This window comes from Scophthalmus maximus, chromosome 6 (genome assembly GCF_022379125.1).
Source record: "Scophthalmus maximus strain ysfricsl-2021 chromosome 6, ASM2237912v1, whole genome shotgun sequence".
Taxonomy (NCBI): domain Eukaryota; kingdom Metazoa; phylum Chordata; class Actinopteri; order Pleuronectiformes; family Scophthalmidae; genus Scophthalmus; species Scophthalmus maximus.
The window spans coordinates 19777935-19800067 of record NC_061520.1 but is presented as its reverse complement, the minus strand read 5'-3'; the positions used below and the strand labels follow the sequence as shown (position 1 = coordinate 19800067).

The window sequence follows — 22133 nt, the reverse complement described above, 5'->3', positions numbered from 1 at the left end:
GAGAGAACCAACGCATACACGGGGAGAACATGCAAACTCCACACAGAAAGGCCCTGGTTGGTTTGAACCGGGGCCTTTCTGGCCTTTTCGTAGTGGTTAACCGGGGCTAACCACTACGCCACCGCGCAGCCCACATTCATCATATATCAAATAATTTGATAATACCTCAAACGCATTGTATATGGTCTGTTCGGACGGGCTTTAGGAACCTCATTGCAATATGCCGTGTGAAAGATAATGCAGAAGTGCTCACAAATGCACACACACTCACACATTGGGATCATATAGCAAGACAACAGTGTTTTGGCGAGTGTGTAGATATAGAGTCTAATTACATTGTGAGCAGTGGCGATAAATCACTGCGGTCTTAATCAAAGCACTACAACAGAGAGAGTCATCAATCACTTATACTACAGCACAACACAAACATCGGCCAGTGGAGTGTCCTTGTCTGGTGGCAGTCAGCCCCCGCTCTGCGCCCAACATATCGCCGTGACACATTATCATTAGCACAATCAACACCACTTTGGACGTCCTGACAGAAAGCCGTCAAATGGCAAATATATATGGAGATGCATGGGGCCATAAAGCTGACAAACCAGGACTCCAGTGGCGGGGTGAGTAAAGGAAAAAATGTGCAGGGACAGAACAAGACTTTATCCTCTGTACTGTGAAAAACCCAAGAACAGGCACAGAAGGTCAGCAGCTCCCTCAGAGGTCCTTCCAGGAAAAAGTGTTATTCCTTTGATAGCCTGCTGTTATCGACTACGTCTAGAGAGGGGTCCATTCATATCTTGGACTCTTCAATCTCCGTGCACGGACACGTTTGCTGTACCTGGCCGTGATGGATGGCAGAGAACTGGGTCACGTCAAAGGCACAGTGGTGACATTCAGAATGTCCCTGCTTGAGGTGCGAAAATGACAGATGGCATTTCAATGGAATCTATAAAAATGTGTCAGTATTGAAATATTTTAGTCCTGCGCTGCCCTACTTTATATCCAGTGTACATTCAACATCAATTTTAAGAGCCTCAAAATTATATTGGAGGAAAAACCCAATATGACACACATTGATTCAACCCGAAGATTTATACACACTCCATCGGACAGTCATACCCGATGAAGTGCCCATGGGCAATACCCCCACAGCAATGGGCCTCATTCATAATACAACCAATTTATAAGTGTGTCTTCTGGGATTCAGTCTTCCATTCTGGGACGAAATGTCATCAAATCACTCTGCTGCTTAACATGAGAGCATAGCTGCGGTTTAATGAAAGCGGACAAGACAGACAGAACAAATATAAAAGAGAGAGAGGAGTGCTGAGATGGCAGGCAGTCAACTATGAAGGACATGGCCGCAGCAGTTATTTTTAGTTATCAGTTTTCGGACGCTGTCATTCGGAACATCTCATTAAAAATCACCCCCAAAAAAAGCGACTATCTCGAAACGCCATCAAACGATTCAAATCATAAAAACTCAGAGGGGAATAAAAGGTCTTTGTCTTGCTGCACGCACGCACGCACACACACACACACACACAGACACACACCTAATATCAATGTCAAATAATCTGAGAGCACCAGGCTATCAGGTCACATATAAGCCAGTTTTCTTTCTTCAAAAGGCATCTCCTCCACATTTCCTCGTCACTATTTGAGTGGGTGTAGACAGGTGGATCAATTATGTTCTTGTGCTCAAGGACATGTCTCTTAAAATACATAAAACCCTGTTCACGGTGTATTAATCATTTTATAATGAGAGATTAAACACAGATTCATTTGAACGTAGTAAATCTTGCACTTGAGGGAGATGCTCTCCCTTGTTAAGTCGTTAAACATAATTACAGGATCTCAGTTTTCACATCTCACTCATGGCGAGGGCCTCGCGCAGCAACTGACAGTGGAAGCCACTCGAAGCAGTGAATCTGTGCAATGGTTAACTCTCTTTTTGTCAGATCTGTTCAGTTTCAATGTTGGTTTCACAGACATAATAATAACAACACAAAGTGAAATACTGTAAATAGATAGAGACAGGTTGATTGAATTTATGCCCCGTTGAAAAAGGTGTATTCGACTCTGACAGGCCATGTTCTGTCTTTCCTTGTCCGTTAAGTGGTTTTATAAATAATTGCCAAATAATGGCTGAACTACATTTAATTAGTAATTTAATTTTTTTTTGCTAATTTTGCTAATCATGCTAAATGAATTATTTGACCGTGGATACTCTTTGTCAAAAAAAAAGTTGGATATAATGTAAAGCAAGTAAATGCAAACTTCGCCTCAGACATACCAAATGAAAGTTAAATGCTGCCATCTGTTGGATATATGGGGTAATTGCACCTTGTGGAGTGGACAGTTGACAGTGTTGCCTTCATAACAATCGGAAATATTGAAATTCAATTGATTATAAAGCTACAGACAATTTAGCTTATGTACCTTTTATTTATAAATTACATATTGCTGCACGACACAGTGGCTCTGTCGGTCCCAAGTTAAATCAGGGCCTGAATCTATTTTTTGTTCGTGGGGCTATAATAATATTACTGGCTGGGAGATTTTTTAATTTCCTACTACTAACGTCGACATTTTAAGTATTCAAATATGGCGGACATGGATGAGCCGTAAGTAGCCGCTGAAGACAACAAGCGAGAGTCAGTCATTAAACTGCCCGGGTGGATGCTGTCAAATCTCATCGACCGGCGGAAGCATATCTTGAATGAACCCTCTTTAAGTTCTCTGTTTTTAGGGAGAAGAAAAGAAGCAGAGTAGTGGAGCTGACTGAGAAGTTAGTGATGAATTGGTAATAACTCCCGGAAGGTCTGAGGTTACAGGAGGGAGGTCAACGTTAGCTAGCTGAGGAGGCTATTCTGCTAGGCTACAATATATATACATATATATATATATATATATATATATATGTATAAAAAATAGCTACTCTACGGACTAAACTCCCGCTTTTGCTGAGCGTGAGTAGCTAACGCGCCCACACAGTGACTGTTTGGTGTTGTCGTTCGCCTCCATCCAAAGTTAGAGGTCCGAACTCGCTATTGGACATGTTAGCTATTCACCTAGCCGAGGATCAGTGAGCTGCGAGTTGGAAACCCTACAGAAACGCCCCCTTGTCAGCAATGACGTAACTATATGTGTCTGGAGGGGCTAATTATATCACATATGTTAGAGAGCAGACTGTCATGGGGGGCAGGCAGTACAACTCGAGTGAATGTTTATACAATACTCCCGTTTAGTTAAATGATCGCATGATCTGCTGTGCTGCCCCCCTCACCATGTGAACATCAATCAGGGTATAGAGTAAAGGTGTAACCCTAACGCCAAATTTTGCACGATCTCTGTACACTTTGTGTGACATCAAACCATTCAGTACTGTGCATGCCATCGACCAGTAAACACCCGGGGATTGTCAGGGGTGCCGCGTACCAAATGTGCCCGTTGTTGTCCTCAGGATGGTGGTGGATGGAGGCAACGGCCTTGCCGCCTGCGAGTGGGAGGGTCGATGGAACCATCTCAAAAAGTTTCTGGAAAGGTCGGGGCCTTTCACGCATCCTGACTTTGAACCGAGCACAGAGGTAACGATTACACGCCGCCGCTCGCCTGACGCACGTTTCTTTTTCTGTTAATCATTTCGATCCGCCCTGTGCCATGTTGTGTTACTCTACTCATCTTGTCTGCAGTCACTGCAGTTCATGTTAGAAACCTGCAAAATCCTGGTGATCGGCGCTGGCGGTCTGGGATGTGAGCTGCTGAAAGACCTGGTACGATCCTATATCATTACGAATATTCGAAAGGTATGACTCAAGTTGGGATGAGCGCTCAACGTGTAGTTTTCTTCTCTCGTTCCTCGCGTGGCTCAGGCTTTATCAGGGATTCGCAACATCAACGTCGTTGACATGGACACCATTGATGTTTCTAACCTAAATCGACAGTTCCTTTTCAGGTCAGTGTCGTTATGGAATGCGTTATGTGTAAAGTTCTTGCCCTGTATTATAAGTGATGCAATGTTTGGTACAAGTAATTTACTTGTAATTTTTCTTTTACTGTGCAATGTTGACCAGGCCAAAAGATGTAGGTCGACCCAAGGCGGATGTTGCAGCGGATTTTATCAACAGCCGAGTGCCTGGATGTTGCGTGGTGCCGTATCCTTTTGACAGTGATGCATTGTGTGTCAGTCGGTCTCAAATTGTTGCAAAATTGTAGAGGCTAGATAAAAATGCAGTTGTCAAAATGTCCAATCAATAATTCATAGGTGTGTATTAACGATCCTGAGACCAAAGTCGTGATACAAATGTATACAATCTGGACAACCGAACCACAATGCCCCCACCCCGCTGCCACCGCTGCAGGTGCAGCCTCTTCAGTTCTCATTTTTCATTTCACAATCAAAACTATAAACTAATTCACATAATTGAAACTGTTTAAAATGAGGTTAAGCTGGTTAATACTTCACATTACTCCTATTTCTGTTGTCTTCCAGCTGTATGTTTCAAGTGACTATTTTGTAATTGCAAAAACAAACGCACACAGACACAGAAAAAATCTCGGTTTGAAATGGATTTGGAGAATAATTTCACCCCTGATAATTCATAATTCAAATGTAACGATACAAGGTAACCCTGCCATAGTAGGTGATTATGATTGAGATTATTAAAATTGTTCACAAAAATGTAATTTGATGCAAGTATATCTGCTTCATCTTAAAATAGTAAAATTTTTGAATGTAGACAGACACTTTTGACACCATTCTTAAAGCCAGGTCTGTGTGAAATCCTCCTAAATGCTTCATGCAGACATTTTAAGAAAATTCAAGACCTAGATGAAACATTCTACAGACGTAAGTATCTTCATGACTTTTAACTTCCTCCTTGGTGGGAAACGGTGGACAGGGTCTGTGACAGTACATACAGTTAATGTTTTGATTCCTTGCATGATCCGAGGCTCAAGGTTTGATAAACTCACAATAATTTTCACTATGATAAAATACTCAAGGCCAAAGGCATGACAGAAAATCCATTCCAGCACTTAACAACAGGGGCCTATATTGACTTAACTGACTTGCTGTTTTGCAGAACACTGGCTCTCTGACTAAAAGGCTGATACGTTCCCACTCAGCACTTTTTTCAGCTCAATGATGCATATTCTGTTTTTATATTATGAAATATTTTTCGAGATTTTGTGACACCCCTACTTGCATCATTATCTGACGTTAGATTTGAATGTGTACATCTCTCCCGTTATCATCTAGAATTCCACATAATTGTCTGTGGACTGGACTCTGTAGTTGCCCGGAGGTGGATGAACGGTATGCTGGTAAGTTATTCCTCCCTCATTGCCGTCCTGGTCACATTTGTTAACTGTTTATGCCCAGATTTTCTTTGAGTAATTTTTTGTAATTAATTCATGATATCATTTTGTGCAGCTGTCTCTGCTGGTGTATGAGGACGGTATCTTGGATCCAGGTTCCATTATTCCTTTGATTGATGGAGGGACTGAAGGCTTTAAAGGCAACGCCAGAGTCATTCTCCCTGGCATGACAGCCTGCATCGACTGCACCCTTGAGCTTTATCCTCCTCAGGTAAGGTAGCATTTAAAAGAATATATATAATAACATTTACAAGCAAGTCTTAATGGTCTAACAGAAATGGTTCGAGGTCAGATTTCTATAACACACCTGTCTTCGTAGATCAACTTCCCCATGTGTACAATCGCCTCCATGCCTCGTTTGCCTGAACACTGCATTGAGTATGTCCGGATGCTGCTGTGGCCCAAAGAGACACCGTTTGGAGGTGGGACATCAGCCTGTAGTTCCTATTATGTCGGTTAAATGGTTTTTGACTTGCAACACCTATGGCCCAAAAAAAAAGACAACTTTATTTTTGTGTATGTATGGATTAGATTGTGTGGCCCTGGATGGAGACGACCCAGAGCACATCCAGTGGGCGTACCAGAGATCTCTGGAGAGGGCAGCGGAGTTTAACATTACAGGGGTCACTTACAGACTAACACAGGGTGAGCATACAGAGCACACAGATCTGTCTGCACTGAAACTGTTCTTGCAGTTTTGCAGGGAGATGAGACAAAGTACATCAAACAAAAGCTGTTCTGAATCATTTTGGATCCTTGATATTGTATATTTTTCTGCAAATAAGGAAAAACATTGCAACTAATTTGTCTAATTGAAGTTCACTCTAATCAGCAGATTTGTGTGGCTTTTATTTTTATTGGCTTTTTGAAGTAAGCTAAAAAAATATCCTGTTTACATTTTGCAGGTGTCGTTAAGAGGATAATCCCTGCTGTAGCGTCTACAAATGCTGTAATTGCTGGTAAGCAACAAAGATTGAATACAAGATATCGTAGCAGAGACCTGTAAACGCTCAATAAAAGTTAATCATTTTCACACAGTATATTGACTTTCTGTAAGCGGAAATTGGTACACACATATAACTTTATTTCCCTGCTTCATTTGACCCAGCTGCCTGTGCAACGGAGGTTTTCAAGATAGCATCGAGGTGAGTTCGTAGGCTTTGCTTGGCAGCCACATATACAAAGTAAAATTTAGTATACACTGCGGCTTTCACCATTTGTCATGATGTCACCTTTTCCATCTGCAGTGCCTATATACCTCTGAACAACTACATGGTCTTCAATGATGTTGAGGGCCTGTACACATACACTTTTGAGGCGGAACGGAAGGTTTGTCCCCCTGAATTGCATCTGCCAGTTTATGTTTGACACAGTGGTCAAGTAGCCTTTTGGGTAAGATACGTTTGTGTTCACTCCTATTGCAGGAAAACTGTTCAGCCTGCAGCCAAGTACCTCTAGACTTGCACTTCGCTCCATCTTCCAAACTCCAGGAGGTGCTTGACTACCTCACGGAAAGTGCTTCCCTGTAAGTTTGCCGTCCTCATTAGACGTTTTTATCAATTACTAGATTATACCTTACATAAACTGCTTTCAGACATGCACTGAAGTCTGGACATTTTCCTGAACTTCTCTGGAGGGGCTGCATGTGAGAACGCAAAAAGCTGCAGACATTTTCTGGAACTTTTCCTGCCAGCCCCCTAGGAACATTTCCAGAGTGAGCCCTTGTGAGAATACAGCAGGGAAATTCCAGCGAGCCGGTGGGAATATTGATGACTGTAAAACAAAAACACTGCTTTCCGCTGCAGAATTATAGTCATGTCCTGCCTCCTGTATGCTCTACCCAGATGCCACAGCATGTTCCAGAAATGTTCCTGTTGGTGTGAACGCGTCTCACTCTGACAATTTTTTGCTGCGTTTGTCATATGTTAAAGGCAAACTCATGTCTTTCATGTCTATAAACAGCTTTACTGAAGTTCTGCTCACAGTGATAGCGTGTTGACTTGCTGTGTGATGTGTCAGTAGATATTATGCACTGTCTTCAACAACCAAATACAAAATATCTATTTTTCAGACAAATGAAATCACCTGCTGTAACAGCGACAGTGGAAGGAAAGAACAAGACATTATATTTACAGGTAATTAACCTCTGGGTTCACACTGTTTTATGTTATCCATTCAGTTTCATCTCTATGTAAGCCTGAGGTTCTGGGAGGTGGTAATGTGAAATGAAATGTAATCATGTAAGTTTTAGTTTGAGTTTTAGTTCATTTGGTGTTTTTGTTTTGCAGTCTGTCGCTTCAATTGAACAGAGGACACGACCAAATCTCTCCAAAACTCTGAAGGGTGAGGTGTTTTATTAATGCATTATATGCTTCGTAAAAGTCACACTTTGAATTGGTCCGGATATGATGAATACACAATGAATGAATACACTGTTAATATTCTGACTCAGTTTTGTTATGAACTTGTTCTTTCCAGAGCTGGGGCTGATGGACGGACAAGAGCTGGCTGTAGCAGATGTCACCACACCCCAGACCATGTTGTTCAGACTCTACTTTACCTCATAGGATGAAATCGAGCACTACCACAACCTGTTGATGTCATTCTTGTTTCTTGGCCAACCCTGACTGGATGCAAAATATTTAAAATGGTCTAAAAACTGGAGCAGTTTACAGTTTACTCAGTCACAGTATGAATAATAATTCTATTGTTTCAATGTACTTAATGTCTAAATTTAATGTTTTTGCACTGAAAAGCCAAATTATTTCACACCTCTTCATGTTTTGGTGATACATTGTCTGCGAGTGTTGAGGATTTTCTGCATTAATGTGTTATTTGCACTACAACCGAAAGTGTTCTTTGTGCAAACAAAGACACAAGCAGTGGTTAGTCTGGAAAAGATGATTCTGTACTTGTCCAGGTTTTGAGTATTTAAAATATTTATTTATTCCAGCACCGTTCTTTTAGTTGCAGTTACCACTGAAGTGGCAACAAACTGACATCGGATGACGTGCGAACTGAAATAAAATGTTTTCCTTTTCTTACAAAACACAATTTGTCTTCGGAAAATGTTTATCATATTAGACATATGTGTGCACTTCTTGTTTATTATTTGAATAGACTCACGATACACCTCAAATTCTATCCTGAATTATCCAAGTGAGAAGCGAGACCCGGAGAACCTGGCTTTATGGATGAGAAATTTTCCCATTACAATTAATAGGTTGACAATTAGCTAAAATTACCGATTTTGTTTACATATATAGGATTACATATTTGGCTTCTGATTTAATTGAGTGATTGGTTTATATATATATATCTCACTTAAATCATTTGGATTGTTATTATGCTTTTATTATGTGTTCATTAGGACTTTTTAAAAAACTTAATATCAATCCCTTTAACTCTTGCCTCACAGACGGGCGTTGAATCTTCTTCTTCTTCCTCAGTTGGGCGGAGTCATGACGTCATGGGGCTACGTGGAAAAGGAAGGAGCGAGCAGCAGGCTAACGCTAGCACGCTAGCTGGGCTACGAGTTGAGAGCGACCAAAACAAACGATGACGGCCGAGCAACTGATCCGAAAAGGGGCTTGGATTTAGCGTGGCAGCGCCTCTGCGTTGGTGGTAGGAGTGGAGCTCCGTGAATTGCAGACAGGCGTGTTTCTACATGACTGTCTTGCAGACATTATGAGATATTGAGAGAGAGATGTCGCGAGCTGTAACTGTATGTGGGATCGGTGTGGTCCCCGTGTCTAACCCGCAGCTTTGCTAGCTAGCTCGGCGGTAGCTCGCTGCCAACACTGTTATTCTGGTACACAACGTCTCAAATATCGAAGTATTTCTTCGCACCGGTTGATAGTATCGTTCACAACAAAAAGCACCGTCGACATAACGTGACTGTGCGCTGCGTGGTAACGCCAAAAAATTCCCTGCAAGACCCGTCTGTCAATTTCCCAAGCTCGGTGGTTGCTCGCTAGCTCAGCAGGCGAGATGAGTTGGTTCAACGCGTCTCACCTGTCCAGCTTCGCCAAACAAGCATTGACGTCAGCTCAGAAGTCGATCGATCGTGTGCTGGACATCCAGGAAGGGGACCAATGGGGTGACGCAACTGTAATGCCTTACGATGGTAAGTAATATCACTTGTCTGATTACTGCTTCAGCCACCTCAAAGATTGATGAATAACATCTGTGGTTTTTTTTATGTCAGATGTTACGTTGCCTGGAAAGCTGTCCTTGAGTGGAGGATGGGGGATGACTCAGTGGGAAGCGCCCCCTGAGGAAAAGACCACCACTCCCCCTCCCTCGTCTGAGGCCATCACTACGCCCGTCACCCGCACCGTCGTGGATGAATCGGAGAACTTTTTCAGTGCCTTTCTGCCACCCGTAGATGGACAAGGCGTCACCCAAAGCCAGGTGGTGTCGGTTGCCCCTGCTAAGTCCCAGCGGCGGCCTCAGGAGAAGGACGAGCGAAAGACAGAGGCTTCGACCAAGAGAGACGTGGAGACTCAGATATCAGTGCCCGCTGATGAGAGTCATGAGAATCAATCGGTTGCCGAGAGCAAGCCGGTGGAGTCCGAGTCCTTACCAGAAGCACCTTATGCAGACACTATCCTCCTACAGCCAGTTTCTCCCGTTTCTTCTTCCAGCGATCTTCCTTGTAGCACTGACAGCAACACGGGCAGTGAAACTACAAGTGTTGGCTCAGCAGATTCTTTAGATCCTAAACCTGAGCCCGCACAGACTCCATTAGAACACGAGGTTGAGCAGGATACGACTGACTCCTCCGAACCCTCTGCCGTCACTTCTGAACTGAAGAGCTCTTCGCCCCCTGAACCTTCGCCCCCGTCATCTCCCAAGGAAGTTCTCCTCGAGCATAAAGACTCAAAGGCAGAGGACCGTCAAAATGATACCCCCTCCCCTCCAGTAAGTGCTTTCTCCTCAGGAACCTCTACCACCAGTGACATTGAAGTGCTCGACCATGAGAGTGTGTTGAGTGAGAGCTCCGCCAGCTCCAGACAAGAAACGGGTGAGGGTAAGGCTGGCCTCCACCTGATGCAGGGCTCTTTCCAGCTTCTCACTGCCTCCACCTGTGGAGATTTCTCCCGACTGGAGGACTACCCCAAACTCACGGAGAGCTGCGGTTCGTCCTCGGATGCATTTGAACGCATCGACTCATTCAGCGTGCAGTCGCTGGACAGCCGGAGTGTCAGTGAGGTTAACTCGGACGACGAGACACCCGGCAGTCGGACACTAGCGTCTGTCACTGCAGGTCCTGCTCCTCTGACAGTGTCATCAGCCATGTGCCAGAAGCAGGAAGATGGCGTGGCGGAGACGGTGGGAGAGGACGGAGACGAGGAGGGGTTCACTGAAACGATGAGGGAGCAGTCGCTGGACGAGATGGAGGAGAGTGGACGGAGTGCAACGCCTGTGAATAGTGAGCAGCCTGAAGAGTTGGCAGAGCAGGAATGTGAGGCTAATGTCACGCTGTCTGATCTCCCCTCCAACACTGAGAACCCGATCACACCACCAATCACAGCGGAGATGAAAAGTGTCTCGACAGTTCAGATATTGGAGTTTCAAAAGGTAACAACTGGCATCAAATTCCTGTGCGGCTGAGTTATCCAGGTCATGGTATTTCTACGTGCTATACGAAGGTATTTGTACTTGCTTGAGTTTCCCGAAGCTTCTTCTCTTCAGAACTGAAGAATCCCTTTTGGATATGAGGTGAAAGGTCTTCAAGAACCTCAGGCAAGTCCAGTTGCCTTCGTATTGCACTTAGTAGTTATGTAGTTGATTGTATTTGTTGTAAAAGTTTGTTTCATGCATGTATGTGTTTTTTGGCCAGTATTAGCTTAGGAGAGAGGTTTTAGTATGGGTAGTTGGTTTTTAATATGACATTCTTCAAAATATAAGGTCACCAAGTCCATATCAGTGTGAATGATGCTGAATCACTATATGCACCACCAGTGTTTCTCTTTGCCGCGGGATAGTTGATATAAACAAGTTATGTTTATACAGTGCAGTACTATATAGGAAAAGCTGTTTATCTGTGCATTAGTAATTGCTTGAAAGATAAATATAACAAAGCAAAAAGGAATGAGACATTGTTAAACTCCACCCAGTGTTTTGCTTTTCTTCCTGTGTAACAGCTTTAAAGCCAATGATTCCATGTGGTCAAAGACCATTGGACAGTTGTGTGGTTTAAGTTTTCCCCTAGGTTTACTGGTTAGGGGGGGCTTAGGTTTCAGAAATCAAGTTTCATCCAAAATCTTTTATGTAGGAATGAGGAATAAGGTGTATAAGGAAAGTGACCTTCAATTCCTTTTGCTTGGCATTATATGTAAAATACTAAAAGGGGGAGGGGCGGGGCGCCCCCCCAATTCAATGGTAAGGGAAACACTGGTTTTGCAAGAAACTGCGGCATTGTTTTTTTGTTCTAATATACATATTTTCCGCTACAAGTCCCATAATTTGTTTTGCTGTGCAAACAAGGCACTTAAAAGCACACACTATGTTTAACACTTCTTTCCTCATGAATAAGTTTTATATTTTTAAGGTTCCCGTGCAACTGCTGTTGTAAAAAGCAAAAAAATGATGTTGACATGTTGTAGGTCATTGATGAGCTCTCGGGCCGCCTTGAGAAGAGAGAGTCTCAGCTGCTGGCAGTCAGCAAAGACAAAGCCAAGCTGGAGGAGGAGTGTGACAATCTCAAAGAGTCAGTATAAGACACTCACACTCACACATGTGGCACACACACACACACACACACCTTCAATGCTTCCGTCGCAGACTCACCTGTTCAGACTGCACCTTACTCCTTGAATAAAAAAATTAAACAGTAAACATTCTTAAATGAGCACTTGAAACCGTTTTTGCCTGTTTGATAAATGTTCATGTACTCTCTTGATTCTTGCATGTTCTCTGTAATATCTTCATGGTTAAATGCACTTCTTGTAAGTCTCTTTGGAGAAAAGCGTCAGCTCATTTAATGTAATGCAAGAGACAAATACTCTCACAAATATCTAGGTGAGGTTTGCCCTATCTGAAAAACACACAGCTAAGTTACTGCAAAACTTTAAATCACCATAAATTATATGCCTCGAAGTACTTAGGTAATTATAAGACCTACAACATAGAAATGCTGCTTAAATGTTAATCCCACTAAGAAAACTGTGTGCAGATTGTTGGCCCTGAGGCTGAATAGATTTGGACAATGAGCTATTTCACTAATGAGTCTGTTCATCCCCCAGTGAAGTGATAAGTCTCAAGGAGGAAAGCTCCACTGTGCAGTCCCTGAAGGAGGAGTTCACCCAGCGCATAGCAGACACCGAGAGGAAGGCTCAGCTGGCCTGCAAAGAGAGAGATATAGCCAAGAAGGTAACTCGCATATTAGCGATCTCGAAAATCCTTCTTTCATCAAATAAGTTGATAAACAGGACCACAAAAGCATGTTGTTTTTTTGTTAACTCTCAGATATATCAATCTATTTTGACAATCAAATACAAAATCACACGTGTCGAAAGTTTCCGTGTCAAAGATATTTTTTTGCTCTACAGGAGATAAAGGGCTTGCGAGAAGAGCTTTCTACGAGGCTGAACTCAAGTGATACATTGGAGATCATCAGAGAGAAGGAGGAACAGATCAGAGGTCTGCTGGAAGAGGGTAAGACACATTTACAGAGCTACTATTCAACCCAAGACCTGTCCTGACCAAGATGTCAGAATTGGCTGCACAGTCCAAACAAATGTTGATGTAAAGCCAGTAGTTGACTAGGTTTTGGATTATCCACTGCACTATTTCACTGCATCGAACTACAGAAAAAGTTCCTCATGTAGCATTTGAGGAATTTTTTCCCCCTCAAATTTGGTAACTTACAATCAACAAAGTCTGCAGATTTACAAAGAGGTTGAAATTGTGTGAAAGACTCTATATGTGTCCCAAATAATTTTATGGTGGGACAGCACCAAGCCCTAAAAGAGTTGTCTGGAACTTTTTAATTTTTTTTTTAATGAAATGAATGAATGGAAATGTGTTGTCATCATAATTTCAAAATTCTAGAAATGTTTTTATTCATGCTCAATAAATCCTGTATATAAAAATCCTGATGTGTCACCAACTATTGCTGGTTTAAGAATAGCTGGTGACTTTACACCTTGATGGATGGACTGTATGGGCTGTATTTACACTGAACAAAATTATAAACGCAACACTTTTGTTTTTGCCCCCATTTTTCATGAGCTGAACTCAAAGATCTAAGACTTTTTCTATGTACAGAAAAGGCTTATTTCTCTCAAATATTGTTCACAGATCTGTCTAAATCTGTGTTAGTGAGCACTTCTCCTTTGCCGAGATAATTCATCCACCTCACAGGCGTCGCATATCAAGATGCTGATTAGTGAATTGAATGTTTGTTTCTCTACCATAAGCCGTCTCCAAAGGCGCTTCAGAGAATTTGGCAGTACATCCAACCAGACTCACAACCGCAGACCATGTGTAATCACCCATTCACACAGAGCTGTGTCACCCATTCACACAGAGCTGCTGTGTAGCGACATTCATAGAAGAGCCGTCAGAGGCAAGTTAGGGTTAAGTGTCTTGCCCAAGGACACAACGGCATGTGTACTGGCGGAAGCTGGGATCGAACCGCCAACCTTCGGGTTGGTGGATGAACGACCCTACGTCCTGAGCCACAGCCAATAACTACCATATAACTTGAATTATCATGAAATAATGGTGGGAATTGTCTCAGCATCTGTTATTTTATTTTTTACCTAACAAGGTGTTTATTTCTCCCACTTCTAGGTGAAAAGTTGTCCAAGCAGCAGCTGCAGCACAGCAACATCATCAAGAAGCTGCGTGTGAAGGAGAGGGAGAGCGACACGAAGATCACCAGGCACCAGAAGAAGATCAAGGAGCAGGAGGAAGAGCTCAGGCAGCTCCAGCAGGTCAGATTTCAGTCCACTTTCAAAGTGTTTTTCTCCTTTTTATACTGTCAAATTCTGACTGAATTGTCTTTGTGGACAAGTTGTTCCATTGTTTGACTGATTTCTTCGGGTTTCACCTATGCTACACTCTTTGAAATGAATAAGCCACTTGAACCATGCTCATTAGACTTTGGAAAATGAAAAAAATTGTTTGTGAATTGATGCCCAAATACCTAAGAACCCCTGTTATTGCTGCTAGTGAAGGCTTAGGTAGGCTTGCAGATTTAACATCTTGATGGCTTTAGTGAAAAACATAAAAACTCAGAAATGTCTCATAACTGTACTTCATTTGTTTGTTCTCTTACAGTGCCTTATTTATAGTTCAGGAATTCTTAAGAACATAGGACATTTAAATGTTGTGAACAGTATCTGTGCATTTTATTATTTGTTTCCCTCTATTTGTTACCTTTTTCCTTTTACTCTTTCATCACATGAACCAGTATGAAACCACTTGCAAATCTGCGCATGTGTTGTGTGTTTTAGATTCTAGATGGGAAGGAGGAGCTGGAGAAACAGCACAGGGAAAACATCAAGAAGCTGAACGGTGTGGTGGAGCGGCAGGAGAAGGAGCTGAGCCGGCTGCAGTCGGACTCTGACGAGCTGCAGGAGAAAAACAGAAGCCTACAGGCCGCTCTGGACAGCGCTTATAAGTAAACCCTGCCGCACCCTTTTATAAACAATGAATACTCTTACTGTAAATCTACCTTCAGTGTTGACTATTGACTGAACAGGATAGTGTAACAGGGGCATGGTGTTAATGGTCTCCTTCAACCTCTGTCGTCAGGGAGCTTGCAGAACTCCACAAGGCGAACGCCAGCAGAGCCAGCGTGGCTGAAGAAGCAGCGCTGAGCAGGGACACGCATGCAAAGGAGCAACTAGGCCTGGCTCTCGAGAAAGCTCAGGAGGAGGCCAGGATGCAACAGGAGGCCCTGGCCAACCAGGTAATACACACTCAAGCTTGTGGAAACACACCGGCAACAGTTTGTTTGCGAGTGTTGAAGACTTATCAGACTTATTGGATGCTGGTGTCTGAGGGACACAGGTCTTACTGAATAATGTCATGCAACGTGTACTCCATGCTTTGGTTAAGACTGTAAACCTCAATTCTCAAATGTGAGGTCAGTTGTGCAGCTGTAAGACTCAGTCTCCTTCTCCTGCCTAAAGGAGACATATTATGCTCATATTGAGGTTGATAATTTTTATTTAGGGTTTCTGCTTCTGTCTGAAAGGCTTGGTTTTAGCTCCTGTCTCTTTAATTACAATGGAAATTGTCACGTGTGACTATTTTCTACAACCACAAATTCCTGTGCTCAGTTGTTTTGCACAAATAATACTTTCATACTAGGTGAGCTTTATGCAAATGTGGGACTGTGGCGTTTCAGGAGCTTCAGGATCAGTGTTTTATTTGAGGGGGAGAGGAGCTTCCTTTACTGTGGACAATGAGTTTGTCCCCTTTAAAATCAGGCTTTTACTATTAATGTGATACCATCACATGGTGGGCATATGAACATCTGATAATATTGTTGGAGATACTACATTTTTGGAGCCTGGGACCCAGATGAATTCTGGGAGCTCATTTAAATTTGCTCTGCCAGAATACGGTCTGGATCCCCTCCATTGGGAAGTGATTTCCACCCGGCAAGAAACTTGCCGGTCCAATCACAACCGATTATCTGATTATGGGCTGGGTCTATACCACGACATGGAAAGAAGTGACTTTTGTAAACAACCAAGTACCTGATATTTTCACATTTCTCCCACAAAAACGGCAACACTCGTTCACAGACATTGTGGAATCATCTTCACAGGCATCTCTTCTCTGCTCTAGTCTGTTGACATTTTTGGTCGCTCAACAGACGTCACATGATTAGTTTGCTATCGAATTGAGTCCAGAGGCATTTTTCTCTGCGTCCATTGGTAACGGCTCTTGAAAATCATAAAAGGAACCAAGAGGTTCCAGACTAATACACCTTTGATTATTATTCTGGCTAAGCCAGGGTAGTTTTTTTGCACACTAATGTGATATTTCTTTCATCTACAAATTTGAAGCCGGTTAAGTCTGGATTTATTTTTCGCCTGAATTATTTTCACTTGACACAGTTCAGTTTTGTCACTTCATCACTGCAAAGTTTAACTGGTAATTTCTTCATCAATTGTCTCTGATGTTGTGCGCAGGTGGCTGACCTGAGAATGGCTCTGCAGAGGGCTGAGCAGCAGCAGGCAAGGAAAGAAGATTATTTGAGGGAGGAGATCAGTGAGCTTCAACAGGTAACATAACACGCTTGAAAAAAGGTCTCCAACCAAGCAAGCTAAACGTGACAGGGCAGAATTTGTTTGATGCATGTTTTTTTTTCTTGTCATCTTCAACAGAGGCTTCAGGAGGCCGAGACTAGGAACCAGGAGCTCAGTCAGAGTGTCACCTCGGCAACACGGCCCCTTCTGCGACAGATTGAGAATTTACAGGCCTCATTGTGTGGACAGACCACATCGTGGGAAAAATTGGAGAAGAGCATTTCTGATAGGCTTGGTAAGAAGCTGGATTTTAAGTTTATATGTACAACAATCACCAAATTACTGTGCTGTAAAAAGTTGGCAAACATGTTTACGTCTTTCTGCTTTCACATTGATCACATTCACTTTCTAACAGCTGACGCTCAGACACAGCTGGCTGTTGCCGTGGAGAAGGAGCGCTCAGCAACGGAGGAACTGCTGTCCATCAAGTCCCAGCTGGTCTCGCTGGAGTCCCAGAATTCCTTGCTCCGCCAGGAGAAAGCCCGCTTCCTGGCACAGCTGGACGCTGAGAAGCACAAGAGAGAGAAACTGGAGGATGAGAGCAGCAGGTAATAAATTACAACTTAGAACTCAACGTAAAACAAACAATCATGATCACATATAGTGTGTATTCTCGATGTTTTCGTTAATGGCAGTGGGATGTGGGATAGATGTTTTTTTCTTTCATGCCTGTGTTTAGTTAGGTGTGTGAATCTGAACCACGACATACAGTAGTTAAAAAATACTAAAGATGCTTCAAGCTAATCCCAATGCCCCGGGCTTTTGGCCAGTCAACATACTGTTAAAATTATTGTATAAAAATCAGGGCAAAAATTAAAAACATCATAGGGTCTGTCTAGTTGTTTGTATCCAGTTAAAGCCTTAACGGCGGAGTTAATCTATAGACAATGATAGGCTATGTCATAGTATAGTATTTTATGAACAACTGGACATGTTTTTTCTATCGCTGGTTCCTTAAACTCTGTGTTGCATAGCTTGTGCGTTAAGTGTGTATTACCATAACTGGCAACTGCTAAAACAGTCATTTTCTAACCAGAAGGTTGAGATTCAATCCCAAGTCCGCACACTTTGGGTTCAAAACACAGTTTGGACTAACCATGTCCTTTCTGAGTGGAATTTGCCCTCCGGGTACTCCTGCTTCCTCCCACATTCAGATATGACAGACATGCAGATGGGGTTAGGTTCAATGGAGACTCTAAATTGACCATAGTTTCGAATGGTTGTTTATCTCTGTATGATGTCCCTTTAAAGGATAAAGTGGTATAGATAATGGATTGATGGATTCTTTCATCAACATAATGTTTATCAAGTTTTATCCCCTGTGTATTCCTGCTCCACATATCAAAAGATGCTCGGGGTCAGTATTGCTGGCTGTGTTTTGGCTTTGTGTTGTTTGCATGGTGTATGTGCAAAAAATTATGTTATCTGTTGGTTGTTGCTTTGTTAATGTACTGATACTGTTGTTCTGCATTGTTACACAATACAGATTGAATCTTAAAACTTTAGCGGTGGAGCTGGGGCAATATGTGCTTGCATATATGATTCATGTACATATTATAGGTTGATGCATTGATATTTTTGCTGCTGGGCCTGGCCAAGGAAAAGATCTGTTCCATGGTGTGAATCCTGTATGATAGAATATATCTACAGGTGTTGATATTGTCCTTCATGTTGGGATCATAGGCAGAGGCCGGTCTGTATAAATCCTGTATAAGCTACAGGTGTTTCCAACACACTTTAAATAGATGTATAAAAACACAGGCTTTCAGCATGACGGTTTACGTCTGATATTGTTGTTTTTAACATGTTTTTTAACATTTTAACAAAACAGAGACAAAACGTCTCTGTTTTTTAAGACTTATTCACTGAATGAATTAAAGAATTTACCAGACATTTACGTTTAAAAAAATAATAAAATGTGACCCATAGACTCATCTCCTTCAAATATTGCTGCTAAGCTGTTGTTTTATTTGCTACTTTCATGTAGTGTCTCAAGTCACATCTGACAGTAGTGAATAAAAGTGCTTCACAATCTTCACAAAGTAGCAATTAAAGGAATGGGAACAAATCCACTGAGGAATGTTAGGGGACGGGTTTGTCCCTTTGTTTCTCATCGTCATGACTCGTGATGTTGCAGCACCGGGCCAGTGGCGCAATGGATAACGCGTCTGACTACGGATCAGAAGATTCTAGGTTCGACTCCTGGCTGGCTCGTGTATATTTTCCCCTTTAGTGATAGAATGACTTGTACAGTAGTCATTACAGTAGTCTTGTACACAGTGAGCAAATGTCGCAATATATGTAAAATAGCACTCATAATATGAACTCGATGTAGTTTTACTCTTTCCTCCATACTCAAACAGACAAACAATAGCCTTGTGTGAAATAGAGTTTTGTGCCTTGAACGAGCAACCTAACACAGTTGACAGCCGGACCAATCCTAATCGTGAGCTCGGTATATTCAATCCTGTTTCTGTTTGGACACTAGTCTTCAAATTTCACAGTATGATGAATGAATTTAATCATATAACTCGGACGATGCTATAAACAGCTCAGAAATGTTCTGATAGTTTGAACACAGAATTGCTTCTATCTTTTTTCATTTTCAAAGACCATGGCACCCACCGCCACCTGACATTATTAGTTAGTATTCAACTTATTCAAAATGAAAAGAATTAGTGTGGTGTTTTGCTGTCAGATCATTCTTGTGGGTTATCAGTGTGCATTTCTGGCTGCTGCAGTTAATTTTTTTAATGCAACATAAATGTTTTAATCCCTACACGTAGGATCTTTAAAAAATAGATCCAATTACAATTGAAAACCATTTTACTTTAAAGTGTCTTGGATAATGCCCAGAGCCATGGATCGCACCGTTATCATGTTCAGGAAACTCTTTCATCAGGGCCAGTGGCACAATGGATAACGTGTCTGACTACAGACTAGAAGATTCGAGGTTTGACTCCTGGCTGGCTCAAAATGTATTTGACCCATTACTTTACTGTGTGGCTTGTGCAAGCATTATGTGACACATAGGGGGAATTGCTGCCACATGGGAGTTAAAAAAAATGTGATCATTTAACTGATGTGTAGTGAATCTTGTGACAACATTGCAGAGCCACGCGTCAACATCAGTGGAAAAGCTCAGAGAATCGTCTGAATAATTTTTCATAAGCCCTCCATCAGTTTTGAGTCTTTGTTTGTAGTGACTTCTTGCTTTACATCTCAATTTTAGGGAGCGTGTTGACTTTGAAAATCTGCGGGGGGAACACAGTCGAATGCAAGAAGAGGCCAAGAAGGAAAAGGTACCGCAATACCTCCTCTTGTTGTTATCCGCTGTGGAACAGCTTCTTCATGTGCACATGTCTACTTCTTCTACCAGCTGCTGCTGACCAATCAGCTCGAAATGGAGAAGATAAAGGTGGAGCAAGAGAAGAAGAAATGCTACTTGGCACAAGAGGCACTCAAGGAAAAGGTTTAGGAGGATTTTATGAATTATTAACATCACATATTATCTGTTGTATATGTTTCATTTAAACAGCGAATATGTGTATGTTTTGTTCTTGTAACAGTTGTGATATGATTCCTTGTCAGGAGCGGAAGGTTATGACCTACTCTGTCGGAGAGGCCCCTGCATCTTCCACACCCTCCCTGTCGCGCTCCAGCTCCATCAGTGGGCCGGACAATGCCGGTCTACACACCTCTATGCTTTTCCAGGTACATACTAAGGGGGAAAAAATGTAAAGATCTATAAAAGAAGATGAATTTCTACATGCTTGAATCTGTGTAGCTTGATTGATTTCATACCATGTTTTATTATTCTCCAGGATGACTCATCAGACCACTCACTAGGCGCCATGACCATGTCCTTGTCGATGAGCGCAACCAACCTGTACGAGGCTGCAAGGCTGTCTGGAGGCTCCAGCATCATAGAGAACCTCCAGTCTCAGCTCAAACTGAGAGAAGGAGAGATCGCTCAGCTGCAGGTAGCGATTCAGATGCCAATTTGCATATAGCTACATGTCTGCACCACCTGGCTGTGGATAAAGGGCTCGACAACAACAAGATTAACATTTTGATAGAAAACATGAATCATCTGCACTGAAAGGCAGCACCACAGCATGTACCAGTGGTAGTTGTTTCTACCCTTTTTCTTTCCTTTTGTCGTTGCAGCTCGAAATCTCTAGTCTGGAGAGGAGTCGCTCTGTGATGGCAGAAGAGCTGGTTCGACTCACCAATCAAAACGAAGAGATGGAGGACAAGGTGAATGAGATCCCCATGCTGAAAGATCAACTCAAGGTGAGCACTCAGACTAACTGTCAAACCTTCCAGCAGCACGGCACGTCAGTAGAGGTTCACCTTCTGATCTGTTGTCGCTGCGCATTTCAGGATCTGGAGCAGAGGCACAACACCATCCTGCAGATGTATGGAGAAAAGGCGGAGGAGGCGGAGGAGCTGAGGCTGGACCTTGAAGATGTAAAGAACATGTACAAGGCCCAGATTGATGAACTGCTGCAGAACCAGAAATAAACTGCTTCTTCTGGGAGAAAGAGGCAGTTTAACGTGCTAGAAAATCAATTGATCATCTTAGCCCGAAAAGCATTCACAGATAAAGGGAGGACAGAGAATTTAAGTTTAATCTTTCTGGCGAAAGAAAATGCATTCATCTTTATCTTATCTTATTTTAATTAATTATCATATTCTCTATTTAAGTGGGGTGTTGGGATTATGCACAACATACATTGTGTTATTACAGAATCAGTATGAAGGATTGACAAACTTTGCTTTTGATTATAACTTCTCATAATTGAACCCTTGACATAGTATTGTATAGTTTATAACTGTAGATGATGGAGATGGTGAAGGTATATTTGCACTATACAAAATCACCCTTGTTTATCTTTTGAGGCATAATCCGAATGGTTTAAGAAAAGTATGAACATTTGTACAGAGAAATATATGTATTGTTGACTCCTTACAAAATCACATGGGGTTTTGACCCGAGAGTAGTCCGTGATCGAAAGGCTTGAAAAGTGGATTTTAAATTATATAAATATGTAAATGAATAAACCTTTATTTGGGTGGTGAAAGGGTAACTGTCATGCTTTATTTAACTTGTGGGAAATCATACATTGAAATTTATTGCTAAACAACTCTCAAATAAATTTCCATGTTCTGAACGATTCCATGTAGTTGTGATATCTATACATTTTACCCACAACCAGCCAAACGTGTTAAATATTAAAACTATTTCATTTAAAAATGACATTTGATTTATGGAACCTAAACCACGTAACTTGAAATTCCACAATAGTGAGGAAGTGTTACTTTTAAAGAGACATGTTATCAATCACATTTGGATGAGAAAAAAAAGTGAACTTCTTGATATTTGCTTTTACAAATTGGAGAATTTTCTTTAAAATGTTCTTTTAAAATGTTCTGGGCCAACGCCTTTTCTCCAATGAGTACATGCTGGGCTGT

At 42.1% G+C, this 22133-nt stretch overlaps 2 protein-coding genes and 1 non-coding gene across 6 annotated transcripts; all 3 read left to right on the top strand.

The window, feature by feature from the left end:
* The first annotated feature begins 2589 nt into the window (after positions 1 to 2589).
* Positions 2590 to 8433, top strand: uba3 (ubiquitin-like modifier activating enzyme 3). Of its 4 annotated transcripts, none has more exons than XM_035632575.1 (18): positions 2590 to 2624; positions 2750 to 2788; positions 3464 to 3587; positions 3693 to 3773; positions 3873 to 3955; positions 4074 to 4154; positions 4806 to 4849; positions 5261 to 5325; positions 5435 to 5590; positions 5699 to 5801; positions 5911 to 6024; positions 6285 to 6338; positions 6488 to 6524; positions 6627 to 6708; positions 6804 to 6904; positions 7451 to 7514; positions 7668 to 7722; positions 7858 to 8433. In XM_035632575.1, the coding sequence occupies exons 1-18, from the start codon at positions 2605 to 2607 to the stop codon at positions 7944 to 7946; spliced, it is 1392 nt and encodes a 463-aa protein (XP_035488468.1). In that variant the 5' UTR covers positions 2590 to 2604; the 3' UTR covers positions 7947 to 8433. The 4 variants fall into 4 exon arrangements, with proteins under 4 accessions (XP_035488468.1, XP_035488469.1, XP_035488467.1 ...); XM_035632574.1 differs by having other exon boundaries at positions 2599 to 2624; positions 2750 to 2803; XM_035632576.1 differs by lacking the exon at positions 2750 to 2788.
* Positions 8434 to 8865: 432 nt separating this feature from the next.
* tmf1 (TATA element modulatory factor 1) lies at positions 8866 to 21838 on the top strand. The gene is made up of 17 exons (XM_035631113.2): positions 8866 to 9505; positions 9587 to 10962; positions 11991 to 12094; positions 12630 to 12756; positions 12936 to 13041; positions 14182 to 14324; positions 14847 to 15013; positions 15148 to 15304; positions 16539 to 16631; positions 16734 to 16890; positions 17011 to 17203; positions 19888 to 19957; positions 20035 to 20127; positions 20247 to 20369; positions 20480 to 20638; positions 20826 to 20951; positions 21042 to 21838. The coding sequence occupies exons 1-17, from the start codon at positions 9370 to 9372 to the stop codon at positions 21180 to 21182; spliced, it is 3471 nt and encodes a 1156-aa protein (XP_035487006.2). The 5' UTR covers positions 8866 to 9369; the 3' UTR covers positions 21183 to 21838.
* On the top strand, positions 18797 to 18869 carry trnar-acg. Its single transcript has one exon. It is a non-coding gene; the product is annotated as a tRNA-Arg (tRNA).
* Positions 21839 to 22133: the final 295 nt, after the last annotated feature.

Excerpts from the sequence above, each read along its gene's own strand:
- uba3 (XM_035632574.1), top strand. The coding sequence starts at position 2,605 with ATGGCGGACATGGATGAGCC. Across the intron at positions 6,025-6,284 it reads CACTTACAGACTAACACAGG|GTGTCGTTAAGAGGATAATC; the intron begins GTGAGCATACAG and ends TACATTTTGCAG. Across the intron at positions 6,905-7,450 it reads CTCACGGAAAGTGCTTCCCT|ACAAATGAAATCACCTGCTG; the intron begins GTAAGTTTGCCG and ends TCTATTTTTCAG.
- tmf1 (XM_035631113.2), top strand. The coding sequence starts at position 9,370 with ATGAGTTGGTTCAACGCGTCTCACCTGTCCAGCTTCGCCAAACAAGCA. Across the intron at positions 15,305-16,538 it reads AGGAGGCCCTGGCCAACCAG|GTGGCTGACCTGAGAATGGC; the intron begins GTAATACACACT and ends TGTTGTGCGCAG. Across the intron at positions 19,958-20,034 it reads AAGAGGCCAAGAAGGAAAAG|CTGCTGCTGACCAATCAGCT; the intron begins GTACCGCAATAC and ends TTCTTCTACCAG.